Source organism: Cyprinodon tularosa, unplaced genomic scaffold (assembly GCF_016077235.1).
Source record: "Cyprinodon tularosa strain WSP-4 unplaced genomic scaffold, ASM1607723v1 ctg69, whole genome shotgun sequence".
NCBI lineage: Eukaryota > Metazoa > Chordata > Actinopteri > Cyprinodontiformes > Cyprinodontidae > Cyprinodon > Cyprinodon tularosa.
Window position 1 is genome coordinate 2,572,521 of NW_024039440.1, and position 15,105 is coordinate 2,587,625.

At 38.9% G+C, this 15,105-nt stretch overlaps 1 protein-coding gene across 4 annotated transcripts in view; it reads right to left on the reverse strand.

The window, feature by feature from the left end:
- Positions 1–15,105, reverse strand: part of gdpd5b (glycerophosphodiester phosphodiesterase domain containing 5b) — a 53,864-nt gene that overhangs the window by 27,394 nt on the left and 11,365 nt on the right. For all 4 annotated transcript variants that reach the window (XM_038267994.1, XM_038267995.1, XM_038267997.1 and 1 more), the window contains exon 2: positions 10,770–10,947. In XM_038267994.1, the coding sequence (XP_038123922.1) occupies positions 10,770–10,886 (117 nt within the window). In that variant the 5' untranslated portion in view covers positions 10,887–10,947. The remainder of the gene's footprint in view (positions 1–10,769; positions 10,948–15,105) is intronic.

The following is a 15,105-nucleotide window of genomic DNA, read 5'->3' on the forward strand; positions in this document are numbered from 1 at the left end:
GTTTTGTTGAAATTAGCATTTCCCCCCCATTCTATAGCTTTTTCTCCGCTTTGAACTTCTTTTCTGAACATACGGCTTGACGATCAGCAGGAAACAGTTCCGCGCAAATAAATCGCGTTACATTTACAAATATATATACCATTTAAGAAATTTTTTTATAAACATTTTTTTTCTAAATAAAGCATTTTAAATGCCAAAATAATCACATTTAATGAATTTTAATGCCAATTCAGGCTTTAATTTTAAAAATAATTATTGAATGACTTTTAATGACTTAATAACCCTGATAATTATATTAGAATGATTGATGAGCAGTATGGTTGGACCGTTACTACTGTGAAAGTATGCCATCTAGAAAAAAAAAAAGCTTATAATTTAATCAAGGTAGCTGGTTGTTTCTTAATGCCCCTCCCCTTCTGTTTCTGCACACTGCCAAACACCTCTCTTCCTTTAAAGGCAGGAAATGTTGGAAAGTTACTGTACTGTATGCAAACCGAAGGAGTCCATCCTTGTTATTTGGGCAAAACTTATTGTAAAGTATTGATAGGAAGCAAACATGGTTATTCCCGTAAAGAAGCTCTCAGAACAGATAGTCTGACTGAATAATCTAATAAAATGCAGTTTTAATAATTTAGTAAGAGTCAGGTGCTGTGTTTGCTTAAAAACAAACGAACACAACTCTAGGTCTCCACCAGTGGGTTAATCTGTTAAGAAGAAAATAAAGCATACGGTATCCCAGCCAAACGCTTCATCTGGGGAAATTTCTATTTTAACAAAGTATTTTTTATTAAGACAGAGGTTGCTTTAGTAGTGGGACAACATTGAGCTTTTTTATGAAGCTCATCTGACAAAGTGATGCTTTATAGCCACCATGAACGGCAACAACACACAAGGACCAAGATTCCAATAAACTGACATGGCATTCCTACTTTTGTTTGGCTTTCTGTCTGAAAATATCTATTTGTCTTTTGGGACCAAGTCCAGTGCAGCAGATTGTTTCAGAAGCGAGCAATATTGCATTTATTAAAGAAGCTTATTGGATTGGAGCTCCACATCCGCAGCAACATAGAAACTCAAAGAACAACTTTTTTCCTCTCAGGAGTTTTTAAGCCAGAAGGATCTGAGCTGTGTTTAAATGTTAGATATGAAGATGAAGCACTAGGTTATAATCCTGCTTTTAGAAAAGACTTTACCAAAGGTTGATAAGCAAGGAAATAAAATGGTAAAATCCTGCATAGATCTAAAGCATCAACCTGACTAAAAATGCAAAAAGCAACCGTTAACAACCTTATGGTAATCTATGTCTTAAACCTGCACCAGATTATTAGAAAGGCTCTATGTTAGTCAAGAGAGGGGTATGCTTAACCTACTGTATCTTAATTTACTTTAACTAACTTGCTAGAATTTATACATTTATAATTACTATTTTTTCAAAGACTCAGCCAAGTCAATCAGTAAGAGCAGGTATTCAAGTCATTTTTCCAATGGAAGTAGTTAAGTTACCTAGAAAATAGGAAAAAAGACTAATCTTACTAAAATTGTTAAAAATCAAATTATCTAATTTAAGGACAGAATTATAAGCAGATCATTGTATTTGTCTGCTCAAATAAAGGGCAAATACAATTATTTTAAGGAACATACTCTTATTTGGATCAGTTTTTGCAGTGTGTGTTTTTTGCCTTTAAATCACAAAAAACTTTAGATGTGTTTAAAAAATTTGCAACAGTTATGTCAATAATAACTTGCCCCCTTCAGAGACCAGTGTTTGCCAAATGTTCCTTGGTCCTCAGTGAATTTAATAACTTGCATTGGGGGAATGCACACGCCGTCTTTGCAGTTTATATAATTTTTAACAGCAAGAATTAATGGATTAATCAGCTTGTTTTCCACTTAAGACTTGCAGATAATTGTCAGCAATACTAACTGAGGTTGCCCTGGCGATATGAATGCTTTTGATTTTCTTATATACATGCATACTAAAGTTCCCATTTCTTGTACAGCCATAAATCTGATGCACAAGCGGCATCACAGGCGTTGGTTCACTGGGGGGATTCCAAGTTTCAAAAACCTCAAACCTGTATGTACATATTAGCTCCGGCAGAAGTGCGTCCTTAGTCGCCATAACAACTGCCATCTGAATAGTGACGGTTGTTAGGAAGATACTAGAACCAAGCAATGATTTATGCAGAGCTGAACTGTCAAAGTTCTTTCAGTATTAGAAATAAAACTTTATCATCCGTTTACAGCCAAAATTGTATGCCTTATTGCTAGATATGTTTTGTGCCATATGTACTGGAAAGAATTGTGCTATAACCAATGTTCATGTATTTTTCACCTACTTCTATAGAAGTAGTTTTTAAAAGAAACTACAAAAAATATCAGGATTTCTAACAAAAGCTAAAATATAACCTTTTCAACCAATCCCATGCATGAAATAGTTGGATAAAAACAAATGCATACATTTGTGCTTATATGTATTCAATAATTGATTATGTATTCAATAATTGAGAAAAAAAGGTTTGAGAATGAAAAGGTTGTTTCTCTTACCAATATGTTTTTTGATTAAAACTAGATTAACTGCAGTAAATTAATTACAGATCCTGTAATCGATTAAAATTTTAATCACATCCCAGCACTATTTCTAGTTAAAGGCTATAACATTGTGTCACATGCAAAGAGGGTTAGGTCAACAACGAGAAGACATTCAGGATTCTGAAATAAATCTGCAAACCATCCCTGTTCTCTCTGATCTCTTGTTACAGATTACATTCTGCTGCTGTACAGGAAATTAACTAAAGCGTGGTGGCTTTTCTTGGCCTCTATCAACATGCAAACATTGTGGGGTGTCCTTGGATTTTAATCTCCAGCCTAGGACCAATACAGGCAGATGATCTCTGTAAAGAAGAACCTCACATGCCTTTCTTTATCTCCATCTTCTCTGGACTTAACACATCAGCCACTTGTCAGATTCCTGTGCATATCCAGATAAATCGCAGGCTTTTTTCAAAGCTGTCCTGCAAGACAGGAGTTCAGCTGCATAGAAACAAAATGTGATCAGCCTCAAAAACTTTCATATCCTAAAAAAATAACCACCAACGACAACAAAAAAAGTGTCCATACCAAACTTCACTTTCACTTTTTTAACCAAAAGGCCACATGTAATGGAAGGTTTATCACAAATTTAGGCCACATTCCAGACAACAAGATGCCCGGATAAGCAGATAAGACGGAAAGACTATTTTACCTCACTAGATTACTGATGATAAAATGTGCATTCATGTTTTACTGCAGTTTTGTGGGATCCAGGTTCAGTTTAGATTAGGGTGACCAAACGTCTGTATTTCCCGGGACATGTCCGTATTTCAAGTCCTGTCCCGGACGTCCCGGGTTTTTTTTAGAAAGTGAGGAAAATTCCTGTTTTTTAAATTACCTTCATTGGACCATTCAATTTACAGGTACTAGGGCACTGCACACGGCGCTGCGTGTGACGTACTGTAATTCCTGAGCTGCGTCAGTGTGGGCATTTTAAAACAAGTTTCAGTTTGTACCTCCCAATAACTCAGCCTCAGCAATGAAAGAAATAATGTCTGTTCTGTAGGCTATTGGAAAAAATAAATTAACAAATGCGCTAATTAACAAAAAATACCTCTTTTGTAGCAAAAATAACTCAAAATGTACCAAAAACGAACAAACATATCAATAGACTATCTTTACTTTCGGTGTCCAGGTGGCTTTTCAGATCCCTTGCACCTCCATTGGACACCGAGACATACACTATATTGCCAAAAGTATTTGCTCACCTGCCTTGACTCACATATGAGCTTAAGTGACATCCCGTTCCTAATCCATAGGGTTCAATATGACGTCGGTCCACCCTTTGCAGCTAGAACAGCTTCAACTCTTCTGGGAAGGCTGTCCACAAGGTTTAGGAGTGTGTTTATGGGAATTTTTGACCATTCTTCCAGAAGCGCATTTGTGAGGTCGCACACTGATGTTGGACGAGAAGGCCTGGCTCTCAGTCTCCGCTCTAATTCATCCCAAAGGTGTTCTATCGGGTTGAGGTCAGGACTCTGTGCAGGCCAGTCAAGTTCATCCACACCAGACTCTGTCATCCATGTCTTTATGGACCTTGCTTTGTGCACTGGTGCACAGTCATGTTGGAAGAGGAAGGGGCCAGCTCCAAACTGTTCCCACAAAGTTGGGAGCATGGAATTGTCCAAAATGTCTTGGTATGCTGAAGCATTCAGAGTTCCTTTCACTGGAACTAAGGGGCCAAGCCCAGCTCCTGAAAAACAACCCCACACCATAATCCCCCCTCCACCAAACTTTACACTTGGCACAATGCAGTCAGACAAGTACCGTTCTCCTGGCAACCGCCAAACCCAGACCCGTCCATCAGATTGCCAGATGGAGAAGCGCGATTCGTCACTCCAGAGAACGCGTCTCCACTGCTCTAGAGTCCAGTGGCGGCGTGCTTTACACCACCGCATCCGACGCTTTGCATTGCACTTGGTGATGTATGGCTTGGATGCAGCTGCTCGACCATGGAAACCCATTCCATGAAGCTCTCTGCGCACTGTTCTTGAGCTAATCTGAAGGCCACATGAAGTTTGGAGGTCTGTAGTGATTGACTCTGCAGAAAGTTGGCGACCTCTTCGCACTATGCGCGTCAGCATCCGCTGACCCCGCTCCGTCAGTTTACGTGGCCTACCACTTCGTGGCTGAGTTGCTGTCGTTCCCAAACACTTCCATTTTCTTATAATACAGCTGACAGTTGACTGTGGAATATTTAGGAGCGAGGAAATTTCACGACTGGATTTGTTGCACAGGTGGCATCCTATCACAGTTCCACGCTGGAATTCACTGAGCTCCTGAGAGCGACCCATTCTTTCACAAATGTTTGTAAAAACAGTCTGCATGCCTAGGTGCTTGAATTTATACACCTGTGGCCATGGAAGTGATTGGAACACCTGATTCCAATAATTTGGATGGGTGAGCAAATACTTTTGGCAATATAGTGTATGTACACAAGGCCTTCCATTTGTCTCGACCCGGTCTGAAAGCGGGGAAACTCTTTTGTAAATCGTCGGTAAACATACATTTGCGCTTTGGCATGTTGTTGGCGTACTGACAGCCACGCTATCTATCTTCTGATTAAGAACAGGGCTGCCCGCACTGACGCAGCTCAGGGATTACGTCACACGCAGCGCCGTGTGCAGTGCCCTAGTGCCTGTAAATTTAATGGTCCAATGAAGGTAATTTAAAAAACAGGACATTTCCTCACTTTCTAAAAAAAATCCGGGACATCCGGGACAGGACGTGAAATACGGACATGTTCCGGGAAATACAGACGTTTGGTCACCCTAATCTCAACAGAACCTGGATCCCACAAAACTGCAGTAAAACAGGAATTCACATTTTATCATCAGTAATCTAGAGAGGGCTAAACCATGAAGCTTAGAAATTAAAGATCAAACTGACACCAAAGCGACAAACTAGAGATGCCAGTAAAGGAAGAAAAAAAACAATGTTTTATTTTAACTTCTCCACCTTTATATGCTGTTTTCATTGTACTACTACATACAAGTCTGCTACAGCGAACAAATGAAAATGATTTTGCATTTTCAATATTGTAAGCAAATGAGTAAAAGTTGATTGCAAATCTCAATCTGATAGAAACCAGAGGATCACTGCCCACCACATAACGTTGCTGCTATTTTTGCTGCCTGTGTGCGATTGAATGGTAAAGCCAGGCTAAATGGAAATTCTCTCAATTATTACTGAGAGGCCAGATCGTTTTGCAGTGCGTGACGTGAGCCGTCTCCCTACAATGCACCTTAGACACAGAGAAAAGCAGCGCTGCTGACACCTGGTTGGTCTAAATAGCTCACTATACTGAACAGAAATAAAAAAAGAAGAGAGGTATTGTACGGTCTGCTGATAGATTATGAATGAGTCCATCAGCTTTTATAACATGAGAGTCTTACAGTAGTTCTCACGCCTCTGGGATTCGATCAGGTAATGTTACACCTACATGATACATCTCCTTGATTGGTCACAGTTTACTTACAGGGATGCTTAAATAATCTCTCCTGTATGACATCACCTCAGCTTCGGCCAAGATCCCATTCACAGCAGCAAGACCAAGCTTTGTTGGCCAGCCACTCTAAAACCAGAGGATATTTCCACTATTAACAGTAAAAGAAATCCATGTTTTCTTATTCCTCTTTAATCTTGAATCACCGAGTAACAGTTTATTTATCCTTTTTAGTAACTTATTGAAATCCATAAAAACAAGGTAAAGCTCATAACTTGTGTTTTTAATGATTCTAAAATGAAACCCATTAGTTTACTGCAGGGCATGCAAACACTGAGGAAAAAAAGGTCTTGTTTATCTAGTAGAAGGAAACAGATCGCACTTTGCTTGTACAGACTGATTTTGTTCCTCGCAATCTAGCAGACGGGCGCTGTCAAACAGCACCAGGCCTGTGCAGAGGATGAGCACAGTGGACAAACAATGCCAACGCAGCACTTATCCACACAGGATAGGAAAAAGATCCAAGCGGTGTCCAGTTTCAACCATAGAGGAAGTAGGAAAAATGGATACATTTTTATCAGGCTAACCGAAAAAGCTACAGAACCAAACCTGCCTGTGCCCCTTTATGCATAATTTTTTATCTACTTTAGTTCATCAACTTCATTGGTAGAGTTGCTTGTTTACCATCTGACATGACTAATGTTCATGGTTAAGGTTTCTGTAGTTCTAGTGAATGGTATGTGGGTATAAATAAATAATCCAATCCACTGTCTGAGTGCACACACACCCCCACATACACCTCTTCCATGCGTAGAGTTGTTGCACTGACATAACCTGTGTGTGTTTCTTAAAGGAGAAGCTCGGTTTTTTACACTTTAAGCCCATTTTCTGTAGTGTCCAGGATGAAATCGAATGAAGGACACCAAAATTTTGACAATTGCTCCTGTCTCTGCTTTTTGGCTCATTTAGAATCAACCCCTGGCTGCTTTAGAATGGCTAGCATAGAGCATGTCCGATAATGTCCTTAAAACAACCTTAAACGTTCTTTTTTTAAAATATGCTACTCACCGTGTCGTCAGCGCTGTTCAATGACGTTCCAAAAAAAGTTTCGTGAAGAAAAAACGTTCCTGTAGTGTTTTATTTAGCATTTTGTAAATCCCATTGAGTTCTGTAGGAATAGTCAATATTCCGCTGCCACCGGAAACGGAAATGGGGCCTGTTTACACAGTTGTAGTCTTTTCGCTTCACTCTGTGTACTCCGACGTCGAGAATCAAGAATCCACCTTTCGTATTCCATTTTCAGAGTTTTTTAAAGTGTTTAACAGAGACGTTAGCACCTCGACGTCGGAGTACACAGAGTGAAGCGAAAAGACTACAACTGTGTAAACAGGCCCCATTTCCGTTTCCGGTGGCAGCGGAATATTGACTATTCCTACAGAACTCAATGGGATTTACAAAATGCTAAATAAAACACTACAGGAACGTTTTTTCTTCACGAAACTTTTTTTGCAACGTCATTGAACAGCGCTGACGACACGGTGAGTAGCATGTTTTAAAAAAAGAACGTTTAAGGTTGTTTTAAGGACATTATCGGACATGCTCTATGCTAGCCATTCTAAAGCAGCCAGGGGGTGATTCTAAATGAGCCAAAAAGCAGAGACAGGAGCAATTGTCAAAATGTTGGTGTCCTTCATTCGATTTCATCCTGGACACTACAGAAAATGGGCTTAAAGTGTAAAAAACCGAACTTCTCCTTTAAGGGAAAAGTCAGGCCAAATCAATTGACTCAAGTTTCAGAACACACAAACACAGTGAACGGGTAAGCCAGTTTCTAAAAGAAGAAATGTAGCGTGTGTTCACTAACGGGGAGGATATATTTGACCCAAACTAGCGCTTAGGTGGAACACAATACACGTGAAGCTAAGAAGAGGTGTAGCTACATTGTTAGGCTTACGTTTTGTTACAGAAAATGCATTCTGGTTTTTGCCTCATGATTCTCTAACCCATTTTTTTATGAATTTTGAATGAATATAAGGACAACCTTTGGAGGCAGAAGGTGACAGATGGCTGTAAATGGAAATCAGGCTGCATGGTTGAATGCTAAGGAGGCAGCCAGTGAACTGACAGACTGAGGATGGGTGGAATGTGGTTTTCTAGGAGACAAAAGATTGGCAGCTGAGAAAAACTAAAGCCAACATGGCAGAAAAGTTGTTTATCAAAGGTTTTCCGCTGCTATTCCTCATTTCTCTTTATAACAGGGTGGAGTTTTTAAATCGATACAGATGCATACACATCATGCAAACTCTTTCTGTTTGTGAGCAAAGAAACCTAACGGAATGGAGCCGGACATACTAGCAGGCAAGAAATTACACACTACCAAGAAGTGGTGTTGATGCGAAATCTAAAATCCTTACTATGACAAGTTAAAGCACCAAGCCAGTATGGGAGTGTTTGGGACCAGAGCCTGAAACCTACCAATGTAGCAGGTAGCACACGAGGAGACTGGGGGTGCATCGTGCTAGAGAGGCATTGGTGAACAAGAGCTCGGGCAGATTTCATAAGCAATCCTTAATATAATCTATAGAGTTAAGCTTGCTTTACATTTTTAACATGTAAAAATCATAGCAAAATATTTTGACTAGCAAGTCGTCTCCGGCTAGTTTGTAACAAACAAACAAAAAAAAAAAAAACCTACAGATATACATTGACGTAACACATTAAATCTTAATGGCAAAGTCCCAAAGATTTGTCAACACAGTAAAACACAACATTCAATAGAAGCCATAATAAAAACAAACAACTATATCACTTAACAGCCTTCTTTCTCATACAAGCCAGCTGTCTAACTATTGTGAAAAAACCTCCTGACACAACAAGATAATCAGGGCTCATTCATTTCCAGCTCTATGGGAGAAAATGCGCACAACTGAGGGTGTGCACAGCTCCTAATTATCTTCAGAGATAATCATTGGAAAGCAGCTACAACTTCACCTCGTTCCTACCATTCTCCAGACACTCGCCATTACAGCAACAATGCAAGCAATCCTTCAAACAATGTACTTCTCACACAAAGAACATAAGTATACCATAGGTAAACATAATACTATAAGATGAATGCATGATACAGTAAGGTTGGTTATATTTCAGAAATAGTGACTTGGTAGAGTAAATATGTTACAAATTTCAAAGTCTGCAAAAGAGGCAACTGTTTTCTTGTTCTTTGAGAAGCTAAATTACACATACCTAGATACTAGGAGCTTCTGTCAGCCTTTCTGTATGTGATACATACAAAAAAAAACAAAAAAAACATAAGAACCCACTGTGTTCGGTTAAAAGTCATGTAGGAAGAAGGTGGCCTGGTCAAAAAAGTCCAAAAAAACAGACCAACACAACCCAGGATACTTTATTTTCATTGTGAAACATGGTGTTGGACAAATGATCCTGTGGGAATGCTCGTCTTTAGCAGAGACGGGGAAGCTGGTCGTAGCCGACTAAAAGAGAGGGAGCTATATGGAGAGAAACCCTGGAAGAAAACTGGTTCCAGGATACAAAAAGCAGCTGGGGAAGAAATTTTTCCCCTAATTTATTTAATTTAAGTTTCAAGATGAGATAATTTTATTTAAATCTATTGAGAACGATATTAGGATATGAATAATTAAAGGATTGAAAGAAGATCTGAGCAAGAAGCATAATGTGCCTTATTAACGTGGATTAGCACTTTAACTTTCATAAACCTGATTGTTCGTGCAAAACACCTTCTACACAAACATACGTTTTTAAATATTATAAGTTTGCTTTTAAAAAGGTACACCATTTTTCTTAGGTTATTTTTAAATATTACAAACAAAAAATGCTCACAACATACTCTGATTTACGACGTGTCGCATAAAAAAAAAAAAAAAAAAAAAAAAAAAAAAAAATATCAATCAAGACCCCTCATTTTCATCCAAACAATTATTATTCATAGGCTTTACCTTAACTTCAGTCATATGGTGGATGAGGCCCTCCCCTTGGATTTTGTAGACTAATCGTAAATAAAGTGCATGGCATTATTTGTAGCTTGTAAGATTGGAGTTTCTCTTTGATGATATTTGTATTTATTTCAGGAAAAAGGTTTAAAAGGCAAAGGTTCAGGCTACATTAGCTTCATAGACTTATCTCCCATGGTGTCACGTTTGGTAGATGACCAAATATACACTGAGGTGAGGACGGGGACGGCTGCTGAAGCTAGGCTATCCCAGGTCGAGTCCTGCCTGCGTTGTTTTTTGTGGTCTTCAGGGTTCGTGTCCCTCTGAGGATGCTGCCCCAAAATTGTTTCACATCCTTTGTTTTACAAATAAAGAAAAACATTTGACATGTTCTTGGCACGTGGGAATAAGGCAATATGTTTGTAAAATATAAAAACATAATATGCCATCTTATATCACCTGTGGGTTCATTAAACAGGGGAAAACATTTTCCTTGCACCAGCTTACATCAGAACCGGTCAGTATCTAGAACCACTGATGCATTGAGTGTTTTATGCACATGGTGACAATCAAGTACAGTTTTTCCATGCTATGTTTATTGTAATGTCAGTCTAGCATAAATACTTAGATTCCAGAACATGGCAATAAAGAAAATGCTCTCTACAAACCATCTACAAACCCCCCCCCCCAAAAAAAGCAGTGCTAGAAGAGGTGGCTTATTCTTCCAAGTTAAAGGTGGCATACTTTGAAGTAAATAAACAAACCTTGGTGGTGTCATCATGTGACCTCTGATAACGTTTCCACCTGCACCCATAGATCCCAGTGATGCATGACAAGCACAGCTGGCGCTCATAGACTTGGAGGGGTTGGTGTTTCACCATGCTCCTTCAGGCACTCCTGCTGTCTCAGCCACAGCTAACATCCCACTGGTTCCAAATGCTCCTGTAGGGAAACAGAACCAACAGTGATGATAAAGCCTGGGTGTTGCAACAAACCCATCTTGACATCAACATGCCTGGCAGTTTGATACAAAACATGCACAGTTTTGAAAAGCACCATGTCTCTGTCACTAAGGCCTGAATTAAATTACAACCTTGTTTCAGAGGCCCCGTTTCCAATGACAACTGAGACGGTGATGAGCTTCCATCAATGTGTTCAAGAACAGTGAAAAGGAAAAAGGTTTAGATGAGCAATCATCTACTGAATACCACAATTACAATGCAGAGCGCGTCGATAGCCCAGCCAGGCGGTGCATGTCTGGACCAAAAGTTACCAAGTCTTCTTAATCTATTCCTTTTATGTTACATCCATAAAAAAAAAAAAAACCTTACAAAAAAATAACTGGGGTGTTCATTAAACTATACTTTAAATGCAAACACAAAAGAAAACAGTGTTGTAAAGCTGTAATGGTAAAAAACACGGCCCTAAAATGCCTAAGTAGAGCAGAACCAATTTGGTTCTGCTGTGAAAGCCAGCATGTTGTCACAGGAGTTGTTCTCCATGTTGTCCTTACAAGGCTTTTCATAATAATGAAAAAAAAAAAAAAAAGACATAAAAAGTGCAGCTTTATTACACCCTTTGACTGTTTGTGGTTCTGCTAAGTACTGGGAGGAGATACCAGCTGCATGTAACCCACTCAGTGTGTAAGAACAGCATCAGCACACCAGTAAGCTTAAGGGACTTGTGTTATAAAAACTTTACCTCATTCTTCAGACGTGATGGAGCCTGCTCTGCAGCTGCTAGGGCAACACAACACTTGCTGGTGTAAACACAAATGGCGCATCATGAATGTGCACATGATGATAAAAATTTCCCTGAGGCATCTTAATGCGCGTTTCTTGAAGCTTTTATTCTGCTCACGCAGCTTTGTGACATGAGATTTGCAGTTCAGCGGTTCATGTGTTTGTCCGCTGCCACTGCTATAATCAGGCTGTCTAGCGTTCTGAACAGCTGCTAATTACCATGAGCAGCAGTGGCCGTACTTCCTGTTATTACCAAAACTGCTCTGAGGAAGGTGGGCCCGACCCAAGGCCTATAATGAATCTGACTCACAATGGCAGAACCACAAAGCCCTTATCGACTTAGCCATGGAGTGTGAGCTAAAGAGAATAGAGTGATCGTTTTTCCACCATGCAATAACACAAGGTACAAAATGCAGAGCAATGCACCCTGTTCGATTTTTCTAGTATTTTGACTATAACACGCAGCATTGAGGGTCTCCAACTTTGCAGGATAAAGAAAGACTGATTGGTACTGAAAGTGAAGGCTCTACCAACAGAACATCAAGAAAAGCAAATTAATTGTATATCATTCTCTGAAACAGTTTACTGAGTGTCTACATCCTTACTGTCCTTCAACCTAGATACTGGAATGATATAAACCATGCTCCTTGGGCCTTTCTCCTTTTCTCTCCACAATCTAGCAAGCATTTCCATCATCGCGAGAAAAAGGTTGCCACAATACCAGGCACTATAGTGGATCCTGAGCTCACAATACTTAATCATATAGCATTATGTCAAAATTGAGTAAGAAGCTCTCAAAAAGCACCATCTCTCTGCTCTGCGTAACTTCTGTTGAAGTAAATGTATTATGTGCCATTATGAGCCCAGCTTTGGAGGAGATTGCTTTAAGGTAGGCACTCTGCATCTAAAATTTCCATGGCCATTATCCTGTAGCAACATCTCTTTGCATTTTATGACTCGACTCACTTTTTAAACTTATCAATTAGTACTTTTTAACATGGAACTGTTATTTGTAGTACCTGCTAGGATGCAGTTTCAACAGTAACAAGCTGCGTTGAAAATATGACATCAGAAAACTGCTGGTCACAGATTTGCTACAAAGTCACCACTTATTAGCAATATTATTCTAATAAACCAATTTCTTCAACAATTGTGTTCTTTTATGCTGGGCTTATTGTGTATATGAACACTATACCAAGCCAGCATTAGGTAGTGATAGCTTTACCTTTATTCCATTCTTGAAAAACACAAGACAGGAGAATTTAAATGCAATACTGGATTAGGACTAGCTCTATGCATAGGCGGATTTACTGGGGTGGCATAGGGTGGCAAATGCCACCCTAAATGACAGCCTTGCCACCCCAGCTGCCACCCCAGTTGGCGGTAGGGGTGGCGAGGCTTATAAATTATGGATCATTTGAGAATTACGACCGCTAATTTCCAATGCCGGACTGCAGCACGAGATGACGCAAGAGCGAATGAGACTGATTGTTTTGAAAACCGAATGGGGCAAGGCGAGGGAGCCAGGGGTGATGGGGAGAGGAGAAACGGGATGAAACAGGTAAAAATTGATTAACTATCTATCGAGAAATGAAATCATAATGAAAGCACAATGTTGCTAGCATAGCTGCAATGCTGATTTTGAGATGATAAAAATCAGGTTGCAGAACGTTATTTCTCTATCTATGATGTTAGTTAGGCCTGACGTTTCAGGCTCAGAAAGACATATTTGCGGTCAACTATGACAGAAAAGAGACTATCAAGTTTGGTTGTACTCAAATCAAAACGCACAAAGGCATTGGATCTAAATAAAGTTGTGAAGCGTTTTGCTGAGCAACATGGAAATCGCTGCATTCAGCTGTTATAGTCATGTCAACTTTATGTTCTGCTCTCTGGTGAGCCTTTACAGAGCTGTTACATTTTGTTTTGGCACCTGAGAAAATCTGATATTTCCTTTAATAAAACCAAAAGTGTTAAAAGTTAAAAATGTGATACTGGTGTAAATCCTGCTTAATATGAAGCAGTGTTGTTGTTTCTTTTTTTGTATATATAATAAGAAACTATCCAGAAATTACCCGTATGAACCTACTCACAAGCAAAATGTATTTTTATGTTGCTTCTTTTCAGATTTGTGGAGATTTTGATGTAACATACAGAACCCGCCTTTTTGTTGATTTGTTGATACAGCAGTATGGAGGACCAACTCTGCCATATTTAAAAATAAATACAGAAATAAATAAATGCTTAATAAATAAATAAGCATACAATTAATTGCCACCAAAAATACAAACAACAAATAAATGTAAGTAGAAATTAAATTATACAGCTAGTCATAAAGGTATATAACTCTTTTACTTGGCTTCTTTATTTCTTTGCCTTTTTAATATTTACCTTATTTATTTTTTTGCCATTTATTATCTTCAACTTCATTTTTTAATTACTTATATTTTTAAGTATTTATGTGCATGTTATCATATTTTTGTCTGTTTTATTCTTCCTTTGTATTTTTTTACCCTAGTTATTTCTTCGCCGCTATTTCTTTCTGCCTGCCCTTTTAACATTTCTGCCTGCCATTATAATATACTTTCTAATTACATTTATTTGTTGATTGTATTTTTGGTGGCAATTAATTGTATGCTTATTTATTTATTGAGCATTTATTTATTTCTGTATTTATTTTTAAATATGGCGGAGTTGGTCCTCCATATACAGCTCTATCTGCAGCATATTTACATGCATGAAATGTCCCTTTCATGTTGCCTTAAATGCTGTATGTCAAGTTACTGAGGAAAAAATGGGGTAAATCTGTGTTCAGAGTAAACATTACATAGATGTCCAGTACCTTCTTCGGGTGCCTTGACCCATTTATTTCTACTGTGTAGTAATGCTCACTTTAGTACAGCTCAGTCCATAGATCTCTGATAGGTAACTTTTTCTTTCTATCGTTTCTTCTTGTGCAAATGCTGCCTCTCTGACAGTCAATCTCACACATCTGTGACTCAGCACCTGTGGTTACCTTAATACCTTTCCTGTCATAAGGCCCCTCTAGAAGTAGTGTTATCATTCTTCTATCTCCTATTAAGTGAGATCACATTGTACGATGCATTATTAATATGAACTGTTTCACATGAAACACTAGTACTGTACATACTATTCTCACCAAACTGTGATAACAGTGATTAAATTCAGTGTAAACAAATGCCATATGTTGCCACCCCTAAAAAATTCCTGCCCCCCTCTTGCCACCCCATAAATATTTTTCTAGATCCGCACCTGGCTCTATATTAAACTTTTACTGACAAGGACACTTATTAACAAAACACTTATGCCTGGGTGTTTTATGCTCCCGTTCTTTAAG